We start from the raw sequence: 26,177 nt of genomic DNA, 5'->3' as shown, positions 1-26,177 counted from the left end.
GTCTGCTCTTTTACTCCTGAGCATGACCTTACCAGTTACCTTGCTGGGTGGGGGTGAGGGGAGCTGAATTGGGACCAGAGACCATACCCTGGAGAACTTAACCCTTGTAGCTCCAGACCTCCCCTATGCAATGGGGAGTGACCCACTATATCTAGGTGGTTCCAGTTGTTCTTGTACTCCTGGGGTGCCTTCTCATCAACATCTGCTCTCTGCTAGTACCCTCTGTTCCCATGCCCATGCCCACCTCTTTCAATTCTACAATCATGGTCAAATTAATATTGCCACTGCTACTGGAAATTCTGAATCAATCTACTCCTCTTAGACTACATTCACCATACTTATTTCTTTTGAGGGGTCAACAATCACTTTAATCAAGTTCAATTATCATTCACTTAGTTCAGGGGGAAAAGTTGGCACCTTGAACTTCAGAGAAAATATAGAGAAATCAAAATCAACAGACATACTTCCAATTGTCTGCCATAAGCAATACGTACATCATAAATCAACAGATAGATCCAACTGTCTGACCGTTACATACACACATAGTTACCAGAGAGGAAGCACCAACACCTGGATTTTCAAAGGGGAGGGAGGTGCTCCTTAGTGGCTTCCCAGAGTCTCATTTGGCACATAAAGCTTCTTCAAAAAACTAAGCCCTCCATTCACCATACTTGCAACTTTCCAAACAAAAACACGCCTCCGGGTCACTACTCCCCTTTATACACCATTTCTTCCCATTAGAAAGTAAACCCCTGGAGATCAAGGACAATCTTTGTATTTATATCCTGCTACTTCCCTATCCTTGCTCCCTCACTTAGTACAATGCTTGGCTTGTTGTAAATACTTAATAAATTCTTTTTCATTCATCCCTTTTCTCCATTTCAAGTCTCTTCTTTTGCCAGTTCATCCTCTAACCAGCTGCCAAACTGATATTCCTAAAGCACAGTTTTGATGATGGCCTTCCCCTACTCAGGAATAAAATTCCCAACTCCTTGTGTTTCACAACACAGCATATCTTTCTGGGGTTTTCACACATTCCTCACCTTTACTCACATTTCAGTCCAGCCAAACTGTCCCTCTTGTTGGTTCCTTTTACATATTTTTTCCATCTCCCACCTCAAGATCTTTGCACAGGTCGTGACTCATGCCTGGGTATTCACTCCTCCTCACCTTCACCTCCTAGGTCCCTTAGTTCTCTTCAAAGCTAAACTCAAGGGTCACTTTATATATGGGGCTTTTCCTGATCCTTAGTTGTTGGTGTCCTTTGACATGACTTTGTATATATTGTGCATTTCCTTGTCTGTGTATGCCTTGTTTCTCCCCTATAGAATATAAACTCCTTGAGAGAAGGGACCATATCATTTTTGTCTCAGCATCCTGGCTCAGTGCCTGGCACATAGTAGGTAGACTCAGAAACTTCATGGACAGTTGAATTGTATTGGATTGGGCATAAACCCCACTGTCTTGAAACCCCATCTCAGCAGGCTGGCCTCAGCCTCCAAAGAGGAAGGAAGTGGAAAGGGGCTGGGGTGGGGTGGGGTAGGGAGGTGACTTCTCCTTTCTTTGCACTGGAGTTTAGGCTGCCTCTTTCGCCTTCAGCAGACCTTGTGAGAAGCCCAGCAGAAAGACAAGCGGGGCACTGCCAGGCTGGGCAGCTAGTGACCATGGCCATCAGAATCATCCCAACCCAGCGCATCTGCTATTGCTTCAATGTCAGGATTGCCACCACAGCCCTGGGCATCTACCATGTGGTAAGTGATACCCCTTATACTTCCCTGAATCCAGGGTCAGATGGGAAGCCGCCTGTCTTTCTTTGGGACCTGAGGACAACTCCTCTTCTACAAGTTGGGGTGGACCCTCAGAAACTTGTCACTGGAACTTGTCTACCACTACCTCTAACAGCCTATATGTATCTCATACCCACTGCATTAGCACAGAAGTTGATATGGTGCTGGGCCAGAGGAGGGATGGGAGGAGATAAGATGATTGGGCTGGTAAGTCTCAGTTTTAGTCCTGAGTTGGCCATCAGTTCATGTTGAGGCCTTTTAAAAGTCATGTTCTGTGTTGGACTTGGATCTTTGGTGTCTCTTCTAGCTCCAAAAGATGCCTGGTTTTTGTTTGAGTCCACTTACTATTCATGTGACCCTGAGCAGATGACTTCCCTTCCTCCTGGGGGCTCAGTTTCCTCATCTGCAAGATGGGGAGATTGGACTAGATGATCTATGAGGTCCCTTCCCGATCTAGATGGGCATCCCAGCTGGGGATGGATGTGCAATCTATAGGTGGATGGAGCTGGTCTTGGACCATCTTTTTTTTCTCCAGAGACCTCCTTCGCTGTTGCTAAGCTGCCAAAGAACATTCTCTCTACTAGGTTTCACTTCTTCCAAACTTGTTTCCTGGCCATTTTACTTTGGTCCTGCCTTCCTATTCTTCGTGGCTTTGCTCTCCTTAATGCTTCAGAGATGACAGGACCCGCCATCAGCTCAGCCCCAGGGAAGAAAGGAGACCTGTAAGGAGACAGTGCATTTCGACTTGAAGGGAAAGTGTTTGGTATTGGTTTCCATCACAGTTTTATCATCTGTACCTAAGCATCCTAGGAGGAGGCCAGCAGGGGAAAATGAGGGTTCTAATTACCTGGGCATAGAGAGTTGAGGAGGGAAAATTGGAGAGAACTGTTCAACGTAGAAATGCATTTTTTTGGGGGGGGGGTGTAGGAAGAGCCCTGAGCTCCTTGAGCAGAATGAGATTCTTTTCAGCTTTAATGGAAAAAAAATAAGATGAATTTGAAGGCAGCAGGTCTTGATTCTAGCTCTGGCTTTATCATTTGCCCCATTGTGACCCCTGGCAAGTCATTCACTTCTCCTGGCCTCAGTTTCATTATCTGCAAAATGAAGTAGTTGGATTAAATGATTTCTGAGATCCTTCCAGCTCTGAATCTCTAAGTCTATGAATCCATGTATTAAAGGTAATTAGGAAGGACATTGATGACATTTATCAAGTCCTGATGAGGGCAACCAGGACAGGGAGGGGTCCCCAAGATCATGTTTGGTCAAAGCCGTTGGGGGTGATTGGGCAGCTAAGTGGTGTAATGGATAGAGCCCTGGGCTTGGAACCAGAACACTCATCTTCGTGAGTTCGAAATCTGGCCTCAGATACTAGTTGTGTGACTCTGGACAAATCGCTTGACCTTGTTTGCCTCAGTTTCTTATCTATCAAAAATGAGCTACAGTAGCAAACAGAGAACCACTTGAGTGTCTTTGTCAAGGAAATCCCAAATGGGGTCACAAAGAGTCAGACAGGACTGAAAGGGCTCAATGGCAATGCAAGGGTAAGGCTCCATTGGTCATATGGAGATGAATCCTCCCCTCAAAGGGACTGTAGTCTAAGCAGGGGACAAAACAGAGGAAGAATAGGAAAGAGAAGATAGGAAGCCCTGTATAATTACGTGCTGTAGGAGTTCATATAAGAGATCACTACTTGTTGTGGTGGTCCAGAAAAGCTTCAGGATAGGGGTAGGTGGCGAACTGATGTTTAAAGGTTCAGAAGGTAAAGAGTGGATAAGGATGGTGAGAAAGAGAGGCATCCTGGAATGGAGGAATGGTACAAGTAATGGGGCAAAGGCAGGAACAAAACTGGAATATTGGAGCAATAGTGATGGACCCAAGTGGACAGAAGAATGAAGTCTAGAGTGGGGATAGATGAGATAAGGCTGAGGGTGACCAGATCCTGAAGAATTATAATAGCTTACCTTTATATGGCATTGTAAGGCTTGCAAAACATTTCACACACGCATATATATGTATATATGTATGTGTGCATATGTATGTATCCATGTGTATATGTATATATGTGTATTTATATACACACACATACACACACACATATACATATACATACATTTATAAATATATAAATCTGATTTGATCTTTTGTGAGACAGTGCTATTATCATCTCCAATTTTAAGATGAGGAAACTGAGAGTTGGAAAGTTTGTGAAGAGCTCTCTAGTGTCTCTATGGGTTGGGTTGGAAAGGTACAGCAGGAAGCAGGAGATTAGACTGGAGGCTGTTGCAATAGTCCAAGAAAGAGACAAAGACCAGGACTCTGGGTGTGAATGGTCATCTGACCCATGGGGCAACCTTCTTGAGTTACATCTATTCCCTGGAAATATCCCATAAGTGCGGTGGCTGACATTCACAAACCTGGAACATTTTCAGAGTGCTCCCAAAGGTGACAGATGTGTATGTACTCACCTGTGCTGGGCTGACACAGCAGCAGGCAACTGGATGGAAATAAAATGCAGTCATTCCAGATGTTTCCATCTTGTTTAGAGCTCAAGTCACCCACACTCAGTCACGTACTCAAGACTCTGCCTAGCCGTTATTACTCATGAATGTTACCCTCCCGGGAGCAACAGACCAGTCATTTGTGCAGCCATTACCACAAGACAAGGTCCCTTGGGTCTACAGAGACTAAGCCCTGTGATCTGGAGAGGGTATGGTTTTCCTGGCTCATTTGGGTAATTATGGTTGGCTCAGTCTGCCTGGGGGACACACAATCTAGAACTGAATTGGAAAGGACCTCAGTGGTCACCCAGCCCAACTCTGTGCTTGATCTAGCATCCCTTCTACAAAATTCCCAAGGGGTAGCTATCTACTTTCGCTTGAAGACTGCTGATGAGGGGAAGTGACTCTCTCTGGAGAGACCCCCTTTACTTCTGGAGTAAAGTAAAGTAAGCTTTTCTTTTGATGGATCCTAAATCTGCTTTTCTATAACTTTCCCCCATTATTCCTGGTTTTTCCAAGCAGAGCAAAGTTCTCCCCTCTTTCTCACAATAGCCCTTCATATTCTTGAATGCAGTTACCATGTCCTCCCCTATATCTTCTCTTTTCCATTCTAAATACTCTAATTTCCTTCAACCAGTCCCAATAGGGCACCATCTTGAGACCTTTCACCATCCTAGTTGATTTTCCCTAGGTTTTCCTTAGCTTATCATCCTTCCTAAAAAGTGGTACCCAGATCTGAACACAATCCATAGGCCAAACGTAGTCTTTCAAGGGCAAGTGATGGGGTGTGGAGGGAATGGAATATTGCCCCCTTGTTCCTGGAAGCCATGCCTCTCTGAATGTAGCCCAAGATGGCATTGGCTTTTTTGGATGCCATATCATACAGTTGACTCATAGTGAACTTGTGGTCCCCTAAAACCCCCAGATTGTTCTTCAGATGAATTGCTATCTATATCCAGGTTTGCCTGCTGGTACCCAATCATAATGCAACTTGGAGTCTTCTCTTTGCCAACTGTGGCCCCTGACATGGAGTATTCTCAACACCTGACCAGGAGGTGTAACTGGAAGATCTCTGAGTCAGACCAACTACATGATTGTTGGAGGCAGTGTGGTACATGCAGTGGAAAGACGAATAGCTCTGGAGTCAGAAAGCCTGACTTCAAGGTTTGTCTCTGATACTTTGTGGCTTTGTGACTTGAGGCAAATCAATTAAACTGCCTGGGCATCAGTTTCCTTAACTATAAAATGAGGGAATTGGATTAGATGATCTCTGAGGCCCCTTTCAACTCTAGATTTGTGACCCTAAAGGACACTGGTATGGAAGGTCACCTATTTGTGGCCAGATGGGTTAAAATGTCCAATATTTTAAATCTAAGTCTTATGGAAGGAGGACTTTGGTCCCTGAAATGTGTTCATGGATACTTAGAGGCAATGAGCCTCTGTAAGACTGTCAGGATCTGCTCAGATTACTCATTTTACCCACACCGACTATTGAGGAAGATCTGTCAGGAAGAATTAATTCATTAATCTACCTCTGGGGAGATCAGTGAAGGAAGGGAGTCACCTCCAATGCCTTGGGACTGGGCAAGGCTTTGCTGTAGGGGGACAATAGGACTGGGGAGGTTTCTGCAGAACAGAGCCTGGTGTGTGTGTGTGTGTGTGTGTGTGTGTGTGTGTGTGTGCGTGTGTGTGCGTGTGTGTGTGCGTGTGTGTGCGTGTGTGTGTGTGTTTCCAAATCAGGTTAACTTCCATTTCGAATCAGATGACAGTAACATCATTTCAGACAAGATGCGAGGGGTGCTGGCAGAGCGGAGACTAAAATCATTGTCTCCCCTGGGCTCCTGAGGTGCTGCCCATAATGCCCTAGAAATTCATTGCTTTGGTCTAAGACAAAAGAGAGACCATGCAATGCCCTGGTCATCAAAGGCTTGCACTTGAATCCTGTCTCCTTGTTAGCTGTGTGACTTCCGGCAAAGTACGTGGCCTTCCTGAGACCCAGCTGCCCTCCTGTGAAATGAGGATGGACTGATAGCTGCCCTACTGTCAAGAAAGGGTCGCCAAGTCCCTAAATGTGAGTCACTGTTATGGTAGCAGAATGGCAAGCAGAAAGGCGCCTCAGAGGTCACCTAATCCAACCCATGCTTGAAGGGGGATCAATGTATTGGAGTCACAAGACTCTCTACAGCTTTCCTGCTTACAACCTTGTGTGACCATTGGTCTAGTTAATTAACCTCTCTGGGCCTTGCTTAGGTGGCTCAGCGCTTTCTCCACTGAGTCTAGAGTCAGGAACACCTGAGATCAAATCTTGCCTCAGACGCTTACTAGCTGTGTGAACCTTCACCTATACATGCTTCAGTTTCTTCAACTGGAAAATGAAAAGGATGGTGATAATAGCACCTATTTTACAGGGCTGTTGTGAGGATCAAATGACATAATTTTTATAAAGAGTTTGACACAGTACTTGGCACACAGTAGGGGTTTAATATATACTTATTTCCTCCCTTCCTTATCTGTCAAATGAAGTTTAGGGTTAGTCAGAGAAGAGATCAACTCTTGTGTTGGAGATGAGGAAGTTGAGCCTCCTAAAGCTGAAGTGACTTAGTGCCTGTGGTCACCCATGAGAAAGAGGCAGAAGCAGGCTTTGAACGTGGATCTTCTGTTACTGGAGGCAGATCCTTCCCACAGGGCTATTCTGGCTTGAAATCTATACTTCAATGATCATCCAACATCTCCTCCCAATTTTGGACAGTGCTAAATGTTAGGAAGTGTTTTGTTGTATTTTTTAATGATATCAAGCTTAAATATACATCTTTGAAACTTGTGCCCAATACTCCTAGATCTCCTGTGAGGCAAAGTGGGCAGGGGTGGGGGTGGGGGTGGGTGGGGATTGGGGGGATGGGAGAGGGGGAAGGATATCATCTTCAAGCATGAGGCACTGTTCAGGGAAGGCAGGCCTGGCTGGTGTGTCCTACAGTGAGGCATTAAGACACAAGGGAGGGGAAGGGAGCTGAATGGAGCTGCTTCACAGAGAGATATCACAGCAGGGGAAAGTGAAGAACCACCAGCCTGAAATCAGAAGACCTGGGTCTGCATCCTGGATCACCTGAGCAAGATAGTGACATGAGAGATCAGATGGTGTGGTGGAAAGTGTACAGACTAGAGTTAGAATTCCGGCTCAGCTATGTTACTACCTGAGTGATCTTGGGCAAGTTACTTAACCTCTATCTGCCTCAGTTTCCTCATTTCTAAAATGGGAATAATGAGAGCACCTATCTGCCAGGGTTATTCTGAGGATAAAGATGAGAGAATATTTATGGAAGTGTTTTGTAAACCTTAAAGTACTCTGTAAGTGTTAATTCTAATGATGATGATGATGGTGGCGGCGGCGGCGGCATTTCTATTATGATCAGAAAAAAGGTGATTTCATTGCAATCTTAAAACCCAGAATATCAGAGTTGGTAGGGCTCTTAGAACACAGGATGTCAGAGCTGAGAGGGCCTTTAGAACATGGAACATTGAAGTATAGGGTATCAGGCGCTTTAAAATATGGATAATTAGAATGTCTGAGCTGGAAAGAACCTTTGCCATCACATTCTTCATACAAACAAGGGAATTGAAACCTAGAGAAGCGAACGGTTTGTTCTAGATTCTGCAGAATGATAAGGTGAGGAGTATGAGAACCCCGTTCTTTTGGTCCCCAGATCAGTGCCCCTTCTGCCTCACTGTGTGGATTCACTTTATTTATCTTGCCCTCCACCCTGGATAATCCTAGAGCTGACACGCTCTAATGGACCCTTTGCAATGCTGGGCACCATGGCAGGAACTTTGTCTCTAAAGTCTCAGGAACAGAAACTCAGCATTCATGGTGAGGATGGAGCCTGAATATCAAATGTTTCTGCTTGCCCCAGATCTTCAGGGCTTCCCATCTATGAAATATCCCCCAAGTGTTCCATATTTCCTATGGTTGTAACTAAAATCGTTCTCTTTCTCTAAACCTCGTGGTCTGTTCTTCCAAATGGCAGGTGCCTCACCCTGTCCTATAATTCTGTTATCTCAGCCCAGGTGTGATCTGCCTGTCTCTCTTTGTGCTCAATAAAGATTTGAATACAACCAGTGCCCAGGGTTTCTTGAATGACTGAATGAGTAGACTGAACAATCTATGGGAACTAAAAGAACGTACTTTGGGGAAGGTAGAAACTAAAGCCCGACAGCCTCTGGGCAGCTTCCTGAGTGACATTTGAAAGTTGATGTTTGTGGGATAAAAATAACTTCTGTCTGTTTGGCAGGGGCAACAGTCTTGCATCTGCTGGCAGCCAATGCCCTTATTTTAGCCTAGCATAGCGGAAATCAGCAGCCCCCTCAGGCACGCCCTATGTGCCCAGGAGAAAGGACTCTCCCCCATCTTGCCACTTTGGGTGCTTCCTTTCTATCTCTTGCTCAACTCTTTTTTGCAATGATAATGATCAGGGGAGCAACCAAAGAAATGATGGGGAGAGGGCGAAGCTGCTCTACTTTGAATTCTTCTTCCTAGTGGGGTGGCCCATCAAGGAAGATCAGAGACAGATTGTAGGTGCAGTGTGTTCCTGCCTCCTTCTCTGTGCCCCCTTATTTCCCTCAAGCAGCTTCTATTCTAGACCAGATTCCCTGGAAGTTTTCATAACCTCTGGGTCCTTCCTGGATTCCCCACTGTTTGAAATTGGCCTATGTGTCCTGTGTCAGGGACTCAAGGCCAGGTTCTTGTGCTTCTGAGTGAATCTGTACCATCAATCAGTCACTCGACAAGCATTTTTTAAATTAAATTTTTTAATTAGACTTTTTTCAAGGAACAAAAATCTATTTTTTCTTACTTCTCTCTTCCCTTGGGGTGAGGAACAAAATTGAAAACCTTTCTAACAAAGAGACAGTCAAGTAAAACAAGTTCTCACCCTGGTTCTGTTCAAAAACCTAACAAGCATTTATTAAACTTTTGCTATGTGCCAGGGACTGTGCTAAGCATTAGGGATACAAAGAAAGGCAAAAATTACCTTCAAGGAGCTCACACGCTATTGGTGCTCACAGCTCCATGTATGCACACACACAAGCTATATACAGAGTAAATGGAAGGGAATCTGAGCACAGAAGCATTAGCAGCTAAGAGAACCAGGAAGGGTTGTCTGCAGAAGGTGAGATTTCAATTTATCAATCAATTTATCAATCAATCAATCAACATTTATTAAACACTTAAACTGAGTCTTGCAGGGAGCCAGGGAAACTAAAGGATGGAGGTGAGGAGGGAGAATATTCCAGGCACTAGTGCAAAGGCATGGTGCTAAGAGAATGGAGTGTTGTGTTTGAGGAACAGCAGGAGGACCAGAGCTGGATTGTAGGTCATGTGGAAAGGAGCCAAGAGTATGAAGATTAGTGAGGTAGGAAGAGGCCGCTTTGTGAAAGGCTTTCAATGTCAATAGAGCAATTTATATTTGATCCTGGTTGTAATAGGATTTCATTGGAGTTCACTGAGAAGGGGAATGATGTGGTCAGACCTACATTAAAAATATTTTAAAAAATTAATAAGTGTTTAAATTCTCTTCCCCCTCCCCATTTTTCCCTTCCCCCACTTCTAAAAACTGAAAATGAAAGTCTACACTCAGCAAACTTCCTGTACCTTCTGATGGGTATATGGAAAAGTCAATGTTTGATGCAAATCGGAAAAAGAAACACATCTAAAACTCTTGTAACAAATATTCAAAGTTAAAAAAAATAAATTCCCACATTGACTGTGTTTGGAAATATATTTCTCATTCTTCGCAATGAGTGTTCCTTTCTTTGTCAGGAGATGGCTAACAAGTCTTCTGAAATCATGTATGGTTATCACATCGATCAAGTTCTTACATCTTTCTAAGTTGTTTATCAGACCTACAATTTAGGAAAGTCACCTTGTGGCAAAGAACTAGAAACAATCTTTATTTTTCAAGCTGGGGATATGATTCATCTCTATCCTCATTGTATTCAATTTAAAACACAACATGCCTTATGAGAACCTTCTCGATCATACAGCAAGTAAAAGATCGGTGTCACTGTTGAACATGAAAATTGAATATAACCTAGTAAGACAGGTTGATTAAGAATTTACAACACAATAAAAATACACTCATGAAAATTTAGTACTATGGACATATGCATCCTGAAGCCATGCACAGGCAAATGAGTTGTATACATTTATTAACCATGGTGCCAAGATGCATTAATACTGCTTTTCTCTATTATAGTAAATACCTTTCACTAACAGTTATAGATATTTCATACACATCTAAATATACAAGAGTAAATTATATATCATAAAGGGTAAAAGAAAAGATGCCTATCAACCGGAGAATGATTGAGCAAACTAGGTCATGTGAAAGAAATGAAATACTATTGTGTCAAAGGAAACGATGAAAGGGACAGTTTCAGACAAACCTGGAATGACTTGCATGGGCTGAAGCAGAGTGACCAGAACCAGAACAATTTATATGATAATAACATCATGAAGGCAAACAATTTTGAAGGACTTCAGAACTCTGAGCAAAGCAATGACCAACCACAATTCCAGAAGACCGATGAAAAAGATTGCTTTTTTCTCTTCTGACAGATCGGTGAAGGACTCAGGATGCAGAATGATATATGTATATGGACATGGCCAATGTAGGAATTAGTTTTTGATTGACTATGAATATTTGTTACAAGGATTTTGATTTTCTTTTCCAACAGAAGAGGCAGGGGAAAGGGAGAGAAAATTAACATTTAATTAAAAGCCAAAAAAAATCACTTTGACAGCTAGAGGTGATGAGATGATGCATGTACAAAATATTTATACAAAGTAAATTTTCAAGATGGGAAGAGGGGGAGAGTTCTTAACCACTGGAGGGATCAGGAAAGACCTTGTGTGAGAAATGGGCTTGCAGCTCAACCTTGGCTGGAGCTAAGAATTCCAAGAAGTGGGAACGAGTAGGGGAAATATTCTGACCATAGAAGAAAGCATTGCAAAGGCTAGGAAGTGGAAGATGAAAGTGTTATGCGTGTGCCCTGTATCTCTTGTGAAAGAGCATTGTGGACACTGAATCCTTATTATACCCCAGGCTCCAAGGTTTCACATAGATGGGGAGAATATAGACTGGAAAATATGAGACTTGGGTGGGAGAGGGGGCAGAGCATAATGTTTGTCTTCATATATTTCCAGGGATGGGTAGATGCATTTTATGTGTTCTGATTGTTGGAGATTGGCTAGGGTGAGGGATGAGGAAGAACAAGGGCAAATGGAAAATCAAGGAACATGTGTGCTGGCCTACTATGTGCAAGAGGAAGAAGCATTCAAATATAGCTAGAAATTTGGGCTTGGAGTAATGAAGACTTGGGTTCAGATTTCACCTCTGACATTCACTAACTGTATGACGCAGGCAAGTCACTTAACTTCCCAACTGAGATAATGTTTGTAAAATGTTTAGCACATATTTCTGGCACATAATAGGTACTAAATAAATATATGTTTCCTTTTTCCTTTCACTCAGGAAGCTCCCTGGGACTCAGTTACTACAAGGCACTATATGAAATGTTGGGGATATAAAGAGGAAAAATCATAGTCCTTATCTGCAAGAAGTCATTGAGAAAGAGGAAGGCAGTGAATAATAATAGCTAGAATTTATATAACCCTTTAAGGCTTTCATTGCTCCCTGGATGGTAATAATAGCTCACATTTATACAGAGCTTTACTTTCATAATTATCTCATTTGATCCTCATAACAACTTTGGGAGTTAGGTGCTATGACTATCTCCATTTTATGGATGAGAAAACTGAGGCACAGAGTTGGTTAAATGACCTTCCCAGAATCATGTAGCCAGTAAAGCGTTTAAGGCTAAATATGAATTCAGTTCTTCTTGACTCCACGTCCAACACCCTATCCAGTGTCCCACATAGACTCTTCTACATATATTATCTCCCAACAACCCTATAAGACAGGTGTTAGCTATTGTTAACCCCATTATACAGATGAAGTCACTGAGGCTGATGAAAGTTAAATGATTTCCCAGCAACATATAGTGGAGTAAATGTCTGAGGCAGGATTTGAACCCAGGTCTTTCTGACTTCAAGCCCAATATGCTACTCAACATCCCTCTAGTTGCCTCTCAAGTAGGAAGGGATCATTTTTAATTAAAGAGACTATGGGAGGTTTTATGGAGGATGAAGGATCTGAGTTGGGGTCTTGAATGATCTGAAATGGAGAGATGAGGGTGGGGATGAGATCCCATTCTGGTCCTGAAGCTGGCTTGTACGTGAAAATGGGAGAGGGCAGAATGAAATCAGGACTGTCTAACAGCTCAGTTTGAATAGAACATACAGTGTGTGAAGGGAAGTCCTGTGAATTATGACTGGGAAGGCAGTTAGGAGCCAAGGCTGTGGAAGGACTTAAATGCCAATCCAAAGAATCTCTATTTTATTTGGTAAACAATGGGGAGCCAATGAAGATTGTTGAGCAAGAGAGGGATAGGATCTGATTTCTGCTTTGGAAAGATTCCTTTGGTGGCTGTGTGGAGTATGGATTATAGAAGGCAGGGAGAGAAGCACGGAGGCTCTTGAATTTGGGTGAGCAGTTCTGGAAGCTTGAGCTAAGGCTATGGTGATGTGTGAATGGAGAAGTAGGAAGGAGCACAGGAGATACAGAAGAGGTGAAACCCAAAAGACCTGGCAACTGGTTGTCTATGGGGAGTGGGGTGGGTGAAAATTGTCAAATCAATGAGCATTTATTATGCATTTATTCTGTGCCAGGTCTGATGTGTAAAGAAGGGAGACACCCAAGGGAGATGCAATGAAGAATTTCAGCTTGGGTGACTTGGAGGATGTTGGAACTGTTAATAGTAATAGAGGTATTTGGAGGGACAGCAGTTTTAGTGGGGAAAGATGAATTCAACTTTGAGCATGTAGAGTCTGTGGTATTCGCAAGATATCCAGGTGGACATGTTCGGCAGGCAATTAGAGACACGGGCATGGAGCTCTGTGGAGAGGTTGTGGCATACTCTCCTCTCCTCTCCTCTCCCTTTTCTTTTAATCTCTCCTCTTCTCTTCTCTCTCCTTCCCCCTCTTCTTTCCCCCATCTCTTTTTTTGTCTCTTTTTCTGTCTCTGTTTTTACACACATACACACAAACACACAGCTTAATAGAAGCAGCATGGTGCTGGGCTTGGGTTCAAATCCTACCTCAGTTATTTACTATGATTAATATAGATATAGTACCTATCCTTAGGGTTATTGGTGAGATTCAAAAGAGTGTATGCAGGTTAAATTCTTTATCATGTTAAAAGCCCTATAAAAATCCCAGTGATTATTATTACATGCATAGAGGTGTTAATTAAAATCATAAGAGTGGATGAAATAAACAAGGAGGTGAGTAGAGAGAATAAAGAAGAGGATATAGGGCCAAGTCTTGGGAAATACCAATGTTTAGGAGTCAGGAGAGGGAATCACTATAGAGGACTGTGAATGAATGGACAGAGATGTAGGCAGATACTCAATACTGTCACAGAAGCCAAGGGATGAAAGACTATTGAGGACTGGTGAGGTCAACACCATCCAGTACTGCAGAGACATCAAAGAAGATGACTAGGCCTTTGGATCTGGCACTTAGGACATCATCAGTGACCTTGGAAAGATTATCTTCAGTGGAATGGCAAGGAAGAAAGTCAGATTTCAGAGGTCTAGGGAGTGGTGTAGGAGGTGAGACACTGGAGGCCTTTAACAAAAAATCTCTCTGGAACCTGGTTCTTAAACTTTTGTGTGTTGTGGACTTATTTGAGCATCTGGTGAAGTTTATGTATCCCTTCTCAGAATGATGCCTTTAAATTCTTAAAATAAAATCTATAGGTTAACAAAATAGACCAGTTATGTTGAAGTATAGTTATCAAAATGTTAAGAAACCAAGTTTATGGATCCCAAAAGTTTGGTCTAGAAGTTTAGTAGTGAAGAAGAGGATCACAAGCATAGTGGGGCAACACTATTAATGTGTTGAAGAGACTGGACACCCTACCCTACAAGGAGAGCAATATTTGTCTTGGAAGACTTAGAGGGGACTTATCTGAGTATTTGAAAAGCAGTTAAGTGGGAAGGGGTTTGACTGATTCTGTTTGGCCCAAGGGGGCAGAAGTGATGCCACTTCCACCCAAGCAATGGGTCAGATTGAGGAGAGTGGGAATTTTCTAACAATTAGAGTTGGGTATAGTCAAGTGAACTATCTTGGAAAAAGTTGGCTTCCCCATCACCAGAATTCTTCAATAAAGAATACATTTCCCCAGGACCTAGCTCCCCATCTGCCACAAGTAGGCACTAAATAAATGGACAGATAGTAAATGTCTGTTGATAGATATTATATTTCTGTTTTATATGCCAATTATACACTGATATTATATTCCTATTGCATATACAGATTGGACTAGGTGATCTCTGAATTCTTTTTAACTTTGAGATTCTGTTAGAAAGACAAGACTAGAGCTTTAAAGAACAGGAAAACCAAGGGAAAGAGTTTTTTTTAAACAACCCTGACATATGAATTCTGAAAATATTTCTAGGAAGAGGGAAAAGAGCAACAGAGAGAGATATATTAAAGAGAAGAGGGAGAGAGGGAATGGTGGATAGACAACAGTCCTGGTGATAAGAGGGAATGGGATAGAGGGCATTAGAGTGAGGGTGAGCTTTGATGAGCACTGGGCTGCCTTATCTTAGTATTCAGGTGGGGAAAAAAAGAAGATGGGTGAAAATGGGAGAAATTTCAGCATACAGAAGAAAAATCTCAGTGAGAGAAGAGGCAAAGTGCTCCCTCTCTGCATATTAGTTTCAACTGGCTAAGGAATACATGTGATCTCCTGGAGAAGAAATCATTTTTCTCCTCTTTTCCCATCCTATCTATCTTTGAGGCATCTTCCCCTTTGTTCTAAACTTCCCTCTTCCCAGCCTCTACCACTGCCTCTGACACTGAACATGACACAAGGATTATGGACTGTTCATTTCTTTATATATCAATGGAATAAAGAATAGGCAAGGAAAGGCTGAAAAAGTGCAAGGAAAGAGAAGGGTGTTATGAAAGGACTGGCCAAGAGTTTATTGGAAATAACAACAGCCAATGGAAATGCTTCTAAATGTAGCAGCTCGAGAGGCTTCCTCTGCTGGGTGCCTTTCTTACACATGGATTAGAAGTTGAAGTGATATTGGGGGAATAGTACAGTTAGAGGAGCAACATCCTAGCTAACTCTAGAGTCAAGGAGGGAAAAATGGAGTCCATCATATCTAAATCATTGTTCAGAGGGTGCTCAGCTTTAAGTAGTGACAGGACCCCACTGGCACCTTTCAGAATCTTCAAGGAGTAGAACGCTTGACGCTGCAAAATCCACATGGAGTCAAGATGGAGGACAACTGTGACTTGAATTCCTTGGACTCTCTCCTCTTTCTCCCCAATTGAACAATCCACACACCCCCTGATTTTATAACATCAGTAGCTTGTGGAATCCTGGGAAATCATCTTTCTCTCCATAGTTATTCTGAAGAAAGGCCAGATTCTAACAGGTACAACAGAACAACCTCAGCAACAAACCAAACTGGCCAGTCCATTTACTTCTTTTGACAGTATGAGTAGTGTTCCACATCTAGAGTCCTCCACCAAAGACATTATTATTTTTTCTAACACTTTCATTTTATAGATGGGGAAACTGAGGTACAGAGAGATTAAATGAACTGTTCAAAGTTACATAATTAGTAAATGGAAAAACTATCCAGACTCCACATCTAATATTCCTTCCACATATACCCAGGTGTCAGTTATGGGATTATTGTTGGGAGTTCTTATGTTCCTCCTCCCTCCCCCTCCCAATTCTCCCCAACACCTCACACAGTGATACATATACACAGGAAGTCAGGGCTTTATTTTAAACCTGGGGGGCACTAGCCTGGAACCAGGAACGTATTCTGGGCAATATGTAAAGCCAGTGTGAGAGATGACGCACTCTTCCCCTAGGACTTCCTGTAAAAGTGCATCACCCTTTGTACAATAAATCCCTCCTCTTGGCCTGAGTCTGGGGCCAAGCCTGGGTCCTAGCCACCTGGAGAAAAGGTTTATGACCTTTGAGAGCTTGGGGAGGAAGTTTAGAGGAATGTTCTAGCCTGTCTGGTCTATGGCAATGTCCCTGGCAAATGTCAAAAAGTAATAACAAATCCAATCAATTCATCCAATGTCATAAACTGATAGAATTTTATTAGTGGAAAGGCTGCAAAAGGGAAGGCTTTATCATCTGCTTTGCAAATGTGCCCTAAGGACTTCTGCATCTGACTTTCTGCCCAAACCTTCTGTATATGTTGTCTACTCCATCAGAATGTGAGCCCCCTGAGAGCAGGGACTATCTGACTTCCTTGTTCTTTCTCCCCAGTGTTTAGCACATAGTAAGTGCTTAATAAATGTGTCATTCACTTATCCCTCCATCCATGAATTTATTCATTCACTCATACCCCAAGAAATGTGTCTAGGATGGTCACCTGTTTCTGTGGGTAAGGTGCCTGAAAGAGTCAAATTGCTAGATCGGTGATTAAAAGCAATGACTTCTGGGAGGGACAGTGGGTAGCACAGAGTCAGGAAGACCCAAGTTCGAATATGGTCTCAGACACTTACTAGTTGTGGAGTGACGGGCAAGTCAAGTCACTCTTCTTCGTCTGTTTCTTCATCTGTAAAATGAGGAGAATAATTACATTTGCCTCCCAGGGTGGCTATGAGATAATACTTATTATCATTATCAATTGCATTTTGATGATTATTCCACTTCTTATAGACATCAATGTCAGAAGCCCTTTCTGTATGCCAGTATCAAAGCATGTCTGAGTTGGAAGGGCCCCAGGGTGGTCCAGCACAATACATACTTGAATACGAGTCCCCTCTGTACATTCCCAAGAAGTAATCTTTCAGCCTTTGTTTGAAAATCTCCAGGAAGAGAGAACCCAGTACCTGTTGGGGGGCAATCCATCCTACTTGTGGATGGCTCTAATGATTCTTCTCTACATGGAAAGGAAATTGGTCTCCCTAAACCTTTCATCCAGTGTTCCTAGTTTTACCCTCAGGGGCTCAAGCAGAGTAAGGTTAACCCCTGTTCTGATAATTCTTCAAATCCTTGAAGACAGCTACCATGTCCACCCTCCTCTCAGTTATCCTTTCTCTAGGCTAAACATCACTAGACTTTTTGACAGACACTCCTATGGAAAGATCTTGAGATTCTCTTAGATGCAATTATCTGTATGCATAGGTATCTCCCCTGTTAGAATATAAAGTGTCTTGAAGGCAGGAACTTTAAAAGCTTTTCTTCCTTTTTTTTTTTGAGCTGTTGCCCTCTCTTCCTCCCTCTTTTCCTTCCCTCCTCTCTTTCCCTCTCTCTTTTCTTCCTTCTTTTCTCCTTTCCCTCCTTCCCTCCCATCTCCTCCCTCCCTCCCTCCCTCCCTCCCTTCCTTCCTTCCTTCCTTCCTTCCTTCCTTCCTTCCTTCCTTCCTTCCTTCCTTCCTTCCTTCTTTCCTTCCTTCCTTCCCTCCTCCCTTCTTCCTTTCCTCCCTGTTTTTTCTTTGTAACCATAATATTTGATATATACTTATTGATTGACTTGTCTCCCTTTGAAAACTCTCCAATGTCCTTCCTAAAATGTGCCCATAACTGACCCCAATACTCCAACTGGCCTTTGACCAGGGCAGAAGACAATGAGACTGTCACCTTCCTGGGCTGGATCCTCTCTTGTCTCATCTGCAGTTTAAATTCCATTATCCCAGAGATCCTGGTTGAATCTCTCTGGCATTAACTTATTCCCATTTCCTCTTCGTGTCTTGATTATGTGTCAAACAATTGGCCAAGAGCCTTCCAGAGCATGGAATTGATGTGCGAGCCTTCTCCAGGTCTTGATGAGAAACTGTGAGAATTCCCCTATCCCCACTCCAACTACAATGTGCAGTATGAAAAAGTGTTACCAGGCTGGCAGGCTGAGCATGACCATGACCTGGGGAATCAGGGCTCCGTCTGCTTGACTGTGAGTCTGAGACTTAGGTGTCTGGGGTGGGAGAATATGGAGAGGGCCAGAGAGGGAAAACTACAAAAGGAAAGGAGATTTTAGTCAGGGGGAAACTCTTTGGATTAGGAGGGGCCTAAACCTCTCAGGCATCTGGAGGCTGTGGTCTGGCTGGACGGAAGGAAGGAATGCAGACTTCTTGGAGGAACAGGCTGGATCTTGGAACAAGAGGACCTGGGAAATTGGAAAGATTATCCAGTAATAAGGCAATAGTATTAGTGTTGATTTCAGCTCCCGAGACAGTTATTACTGGTTTCCTGTGGCAGGGAGATAGGGGGCGGGAGGGGAAGGCATCTGAAAATAAGGGAAACCAGATTTGGGAGACAGAAGACTCAATGAAGAGAATAAGAGGAGACCTGCTGGGGAAGGGGCTGAGGGAGAGAGGCCAGCCTGCGCTTTAGGACCCCAATGTAGTTTGGGAGATGCTGAGAATACCTTCCAATGAAAGCCTTTCCCAATCCCTCTTAATTCTAGTGCTTTCTCTATGGTGATGATCACCAATTTATCCTGTCTATATTTTATTTGTAAATAGTTGTTCCCATGTTGTCTCTATCAATAGAAAAAATACGTGCTCTCAAGGAGACTCCAGGATCTTCTGCCTTTCTATTTCTAGTGTTTAGCACAATGTTTGACACATAGAAAACTCTTCTTAAATGTCTATTGACTGACTGATAGTGTTACCAATATCTTCTCCTCTAAGGCCATCTTCCATCCAGACTGCACTGTTACAATTTGTATACAAAGTATCTTTCTAAAATTTTAGAACGTTAGTTTGTGAGGCAAGGGACTTTTTTTCTCTTTCTTTGTATCCTCAGTCTTTAGTTTAGTGCCTGACATATAGTAAGTGCTTAGTAAATACTTGTTGATAGATAAGAGATGGGGGAGCGGATTCATTAGGTGACCTTGGTTTACCATAAATTTGCTGTGCTTCCTCAGGAAGATCTCTTTTCATCTGTTCTTTTTTGTGTGGTTTCTCTGTTTGATGTCAAAAGGACTCAGTACTTCCTGTCCATGGCTAGGTGTTTACCTCCTGAATTCAGGAAGAGAACCTGTTTCTCCCTCGCACCTGGCTGCACCTGGCACATAGGAAGAACAAGTAGGGAGAGCAGGAGTATCAACACCATGGAGAAGAGAAATATCACATGTGGCGCTGTCCGTCCTTCAGCCTTGCTTTTGAATATTGGCCTCCCCAGGGGCAGCTCAGTTAAAGAGTCCCCCAGCACAGACAACCCCAAAGCTCTGGGTAGGGCTGTGAGAATGGGAGTGGAGGAAAGGGAACAGGAGGGTGAGGGGGACCATCAGTTTCACCCTGGCAGCTAGTGGATAGAGGGCTCACACTGGTGTTGGGAAGAGAGTTCAAATCCTGCCTCAGACAATTACTAGCTGTATGACTCTGAGCAAGTAAATTAATTGCTGTCTGTCTCAGTTTCCCCATCTGTAAAAATGGGGATAATAGTAACATCTACCTCTCAGAAATATGGTGAGGATAAAAATGAGGTGATATTAGAAAAGTGTTTTATAAATTCTTATTCTTAATTATTATTACTTATATATAGGGCTACACATATACATATACATATACATACATATACACATACATATACATATACACACATACATACATACATATGTGTATGTGTATGTGTATATGTATGTGTATATATACATATATAAATTCTCCAGTACTGCTGCCTCATGGAAAATAGTCAGGGCCCTTGGAAGATGGCTTTGAATGAGTGAGCATTTACACTCTTGGTAGGCAAGAATATTTGTAAGTCAAGGATGAGGAAGTAAAGTGAATGTCTGTTCTCTGTACAAACAAGGGTGAGGTAGGAGATGAGGGGATCCCCGCGTAGTTAGTTGTGAGAACAGAAGGGATATACGATATCAGAGAGAATGCTGGAGTTGGAGCTGGAGTTCCAATCCTGTCTCTGCCTCTTAGTAGAGGCAGCTAAGGATGGGCCTGGAGTTGGGAAGACCTGAGTTCAAATCTAGCCTCAAACACTTCATAGTTGTGTGACCCTGAGCAAGTCACTTAACCTCTATCTACTTCAATTTCTTCAACTAAAAAATGCAGAAAACAATAGCATCTGTCTTCCAGGGTTGTTGTGAGGATTAAATGAGATAATATTTCTAAGGCTCTTAGCACAGTGCCTGGCACATAGTAGGTGCTAGATAAATGCTAGTTATTATTAATATTATTTTATTGTGTTATTGTTTTTACTTTATCCCAAGGGCCTCAGTTTCCTCATTTGTAAAAACTGAGGGGAGGATTGCACTAAATGACATCTCAAGTAGTTTCCAGCGCTAAATCTAGGTTCATAGGGTCTCTGGACCTCCGTTTGTTTATCTGTAAAGTGGGGAGTACTTTTGGCATTGTGAAGATCAGAGGAGAGGCTGTATATGAAAATACTTAAGTGATGAAATTCTCTGCAAATGTACAGTATAATGATGCTAGACATGTGGCATGGGACAATTGAGTGAATATGTGCTCTGGAGTCAGAGGACCTGAGTTCAAATTTGACCTCTGACACTTAGTATCTCTATGACCTTAGACAAGTCACTTAACTTCCCAAGTCCTCAGTTTTTTCATCAGTAAAATGAAAGTGTTCAACCAGAAGTCTTTTAAGTCCCTTGCAGCTCCACATCTATGACTTATTAGATTAGATTATTAGAACACAGGATGTCAGAGTTGGGAGAGCCTTTAGAGCACAGAATGTCAGAACTGAGGAGACTTTAGAACATAATTTCAGAGCTGGAAGGGGCCTTAGAGATTATCTAGTCCAACTCCCTTCATTTGACAATTAAGGAAACCGAGTGCCAGAGAAGATTAGTGATTTATTTGAAAATCCCAGAGTGGAGGGAGAAGATTAGTGGTTGAGAGGAGATTTGAACCCAGGTCTCATGACTCCCAGACTATGTTTTATCCACTGTACTTTGCTGCTTATTTGATCCTTATGGGGAAAAAAAAGGATGGGGGTGTGTGTGTGAAGTAATTGGCGTTCCTTGGCTGAATTTATGCTTGTTGTAAAAGTCAAAACAGATCCATCTTGCTACTTCTGCTTGTTGCTTCATATTTATTGCTGTTGCCACTTTTCCTGGCCAGATCAGTGGTCCTCCTTCATCTTACATGGGCGCTTCCATTGGGTGAAGCTTTTCCTGTAAAGACCATTGGTCTGAGGGTCAGGAATTCTGGGTTCTCATTCTGCTTCTGCCTTTCTCTGTGGTACCTTAAGTCCATTCTTAGTTTCCTCATCTGTAAAATGAGGAGATTGGTCTTGATCTCTGATGTCTCCTTCCAGTTTTCTGAGTCTCCCTCCTGAGGAGTGTAGAGGGTTTACCTGATACAGTATGACGTACTCCAATGGACATCTGATTTCATGGATGTGAGTGCTTCCTCCAGTGATCCCTGAATGTTAGTGGTCTCTGCCCAATTTCTGTGAATATTCTTAAGGAACTGAGCTAAATCTAGAGATAATAAGTTTGGGGCTCTGAGTTAGCCCCTCAAAATGTGATCTCCAGGGAGTTTTCTGCCCCTTCTCCCTAGTGTGGTGGGGGCTGCTTGGCCCAAGGTCACACTAGGGATTAAAGCTGTTATTCTTTGGTTTTCCCAAGACAGCTACTTTGCTTCTTAGGATCTGATTGCCCTGTGGATCCATGGGAAAATCCATCAAATCGTAGGTTCATAAATTTAGAGCTGGGAGAGACCTTAGAGGTCACTGAGGTTCACACCCTCACTTTACTGAAAAGGAAACTGAAACTCAGTAAGTAGAACACTTTTTCCCATAAACCATGCTGACTCCACTTAAGTGATGGAAACATGGCATTCATGCTGCTGCTACATGGGTGGACAAAGACTGATTTCTTGCGTTTGTTTCTGATCTTAAGAGGAATTGGGGGGAAACTCTTTGTCCTATGGGGAGTAGGGTAGTTTGCAGGATAATCACATCACTGACATGCTCTAGGAATGCACAATATAGGCCCATTGGGAACTAAGAGATTAATGGGCTATCTTCCCAGGCAACTGCTTTTTATTTTATTTGGAACTAGATTCTGGAGACAGAAGGCAAGGACTGACTGATTAGATACTAGAATTTTCACTTTCACGCTCGATGGTGGGTATATGCGTATGTGTTTGTAAAGACTTATTAAACACTTTCTTTTTGCCAAGCATTGTACAAAAGGAGTCCTTGCCCTCAGGGAGCTCATAGTCTAATGGGGGAGACAACAGCAAACAAATAAGGGCTACATAAGCAGAAAAGCTATATAAAAGAGGAGCTGATTAAGAGAGGGTAGGCACTAGAATTAAGAAATTTGGGATAGGCTTCCTGTAGTAGGTGGGATTTCAGTTTAACTTCAGTTAATGGAAGGTGTGTGTGTGTGTGTGTGTGTGTGTGTGTGTGTGTGTGTGTGTGTGTGTTACAGACAGAGAGAGAGAAACAAACAGAAAGATACAGAGACAGAGACAAAGAGAGAGATGCATAGAGACATAGAGTCAGAGAGACAGAGCCAGAGAAACTGAGACAGAGAAACATGGATTTAATACATGGGTTTTTTTTTTGTGTCTACAGTATGTAAGGCCCTAGGAATACAAATTTAAAAGTAACTTAATCCTATCTATTGGGGTGGAGGGAGAGGTAGTCAGATAGGCAAGTAGATAAGGATGGTTGATACAAGGTAAGTTGTGCCCATAAAGGAGGTATCAGAAAGCGGCTCTAGGAAAACACAAAGAAGGTGAGAAACCTTTTCAGGAGGTGGTTAGGGAAGGCTCCCCAGAGGAGGGGGCTATTTTGGCACATGAGGACCTTCCAATTATTCCTCCAATGACACTGCAAAAATCACAACTTATGTTTCTATAACTCCTTAATGTTTATACTTCCCTGTCACAGCTCCATCACTATTTTTGTCTTCATTTTACCCAGAGAGGAAATGACTTGCCAAAGGTTGAACTTTTAGTTGTGTATAAACAGGAATTCAGACCTAGGCTCTATGACTTTAAATTTATTCATCTATCCCTTCAATAAGCATTGACTAAGCTCCACCATGTTCAAGGCACCGAGTACCATGCCTTTGTTGACTTAGGTGGTCATTTATTCTCCCTCTATGTACGGCTGATCTCCTACTTGAAAGCTGAGGGGAAGAGGAGATCAGGCCTAGATCAAACCTAACTTACGCCGACTGTTGTACTCACTGATGCCTCCTTTCAGGGAGCTTGCCTATCTATTAGTAGGAACAGTGAAGGTGGGGAGAGGAAACAAAGGGCCTGGGAAACAAAGAATCTCAGTACCCACAGAGAATCATTGATGTTTTCAATTTGCTCTGCCTTGGCCCCCCACCCCCAACACCTGCAAACTGGGAAAGTAAGGTGCTTTCCAGAGGCTAAAAATGGACCCTTTGACAGGGTCTCTTTGAGAAAGATGTGATGGGTGGGTAATGGCCACAATTAGGCAGAGGACCATTTTCTGTCAGACTCCTGCTTCCCAGAAGTCCTGTGGAATTGCTGTTCAAGCCCAAGTCTGACTGGGCCATTCCCCTGCTCCAAAATCTCTCGTGGCCCCTAGTGCTTCCAGCATCAAACGCCAGGGCCGTGGTTTGACATTTAAAATTCAACACAACCTGGCGCTAACCTACCTTTGCAGCCTTATTACACATGACTCCCCTTCACACACTCAATGATCCAGCTGCCTTGGTCTTTCTGTCTTTCCTCACACATGACTCTCGTCTCTCATCTCTGTGCTTTTGTCCAAGCTATGGCCATGCCTAGAATGTGCTCCTTTCTCCACTCTACATCCTAGACTCTCTGGTTTCCTTCAAAGGTCCCTCAGACTATCTACTCCCTTCTACATGAGCACCCATTCCCAGCTGCTTGAACCTCCCCTCATGTATATGTGTAATAATATAACATAAACTACATGTGATATATCAATACAATATAAATTACATCCAATATAAATAACGTAACATGAATTATGTTACATAAGTAATATGATATAAACTACATGTGATATGAATAATGTAACATGAATTATGTGCAATATAAATAATGCAATGAGTCACATGTAATATAGATAATATAATGTGAATTACATATAATATACATAATGCCATATTATATGTGCTATAAATAATGTAATATGAATTGCATGTGATATAAATAATGCGATGTAAATTATATGTGATATAAATTGTATACAATGTATAATTATAATGTACATAATACATATAATTACATAGCTATTTATTATAAATAATGTAATATGAATTACACATAATACAATCCGTGTTATATAAACTACATCACATTTATTTTACATTTTTTTGGATATACTGTTTATGTACACATTGTCTTTCCTGATAGAATATAAGCATCCTGAGAGCAAGGACTGTTTCACTTTTGTTTTTGTATCTCTAGTGGCTAACAATGACTGGAACAGGGTAGGTGCTTCATAAATGTGTGTGACTGGTTGATTGGATAATTCTTCTTCCACATAACAGCGTTTCAAATATTTGAAGATTGTAGGATGCATAGATAAGAGGGAAGAACTGTTAAGACCTGTCCCTCATGTGTGCAGCATCTTATAGAATACCACCTGCCCCATTAGAATATAAGGTACTTGTACTGGAAGGGACCTTAGTGAGCGTTAAATCTCATTCTTCCATTTTATGAATGAGGAAACTGAGAAGAGAGAGGTGAAATGACAAGGTCTCATAGCTACTAAGACAAGTCAATAAAGAAGGAATTAAGTGCCTACCATGTGCTGGGCTCTATGCTAAGTACTACATAAAGAAGAAGAAGAAGGAGGAGAAGGAGGATCAAGGGAATAGGTAGAGAAGTCAGGCTTACTGAAGGATAATCTCAGGTAAGGAGAGTGGGTGATGCTGCTGAGGATTTGAGGAATGATGGATAGCTGAAGGAACTCACATCAAAGGACCTCAGTCTTCTCATTAAAGTAAGACAATGGGTCTCTTGCTTTAAGCATGGAAAATCAAGATGTAGTTGGTGGTGAGAAGAGAGAAACAATAGTTTGAAATGGTCACAGTGGGGAATTCCACAGGACAGTTGATAAAAGTGGAAGGTAAAGGACTGTCAGACATCTGTTAAGGCTCAGATGAGGTTACGTACCCAAAGCCCAAAGAGTTGTGATGACTGGTGTCCACCTGGGAAGGGAATTTCAAGCACAAAGCATCATGGATCTACCTCTGATCCTGGGCTGTTTATCCTTTTGACCAAAGCCTTGGAAGAAAACATAGATGCTACCCTCATCAGATTTGCAGATGACCCAAAGCTGTGAGTGATGGCTTGCATAGATGGCTGGCAGGGTCAGAACCTAAAAAGGTCCCAATGGGCTGAAATGATAGGCTGAATCTCCTAACATGAAATTTAACCAGAATAAATGCAAAGTCCTATGGTTTGGATAAAAAGTAAAATTAATTATAATGACTATAGGATGGAGGAAGCCAGGCGGGACAACAGTTCATGTCACTAAGATCCTTGAGGGGGGGGGGTGGGGTAGGCTGAGAGCTAATTATGAATTACTAGAAGTTTGTGATTCCAAAGAGAAGGCTCAGGGGGCACATGATGGCTGTGTTCAAGTATTTGGAGGGCTGTCTTATGGAAGAGGTTTTAGACTTGATTTGTTTGACTGTGTAAGATAAAACAAGGATTCTTTTGCTGTTCTTTACTGTATTTTTAAAATTCAATGTTATTTCATTTTCAGTTCTGAAATCTCTCTCTCTTTCTCTTACCTGCCCCTCCTCCATTCATTGAGAAAGCAAGGAAAACAAAACTTATTACAGATATT

General features: G+C 42.4%; 1 protein-coding gene across 1 annotated transcript in view; it reads left to right on the top strand.

Moving 5' to 3' along the window:
• Positions 1-1,570: 1,570 nt before the first annotated feature.
• Positions 1,571-26,177, top strand: part of LAPTM5 (lysosomal protein transmembrane 5) — a 42,844-nt gene continuing 18,237 nt past the window's right edge. The window contains exon 1 of the mRNA XM_072609632.1: positions 1,571-1,751. Within this exon, the coding sequence (XP_072465733.1) occupies positions 1,665-1,751 (87 nt within the window). The 5' untranslated portion in view covers positions 1,571-1,664. The remainder of the gene's footprint in view (positions 1,752-26,177) is intronic.

The sequence above is a fragment of the Notamacropus eugenii genome, chromosome 5, assembly GCF_028372415.1.
Source record: "Notamacropus eugenii isolate mMacEug1 chromosome 5, mMacEug1.pri_v2, whole genome shotgun sequence".
Taxonomy (NCBI): Eukaryota; Metazoa; Chordata; class Mammalia; order Diprotodontia; family Macropodidae; genus Notamacropus; species Notamacropus eugenii.
Note: the sequence above shows the minus strand (reverse complement) of the source record. Positions and strands in the feature narration are given on the sequence as shown.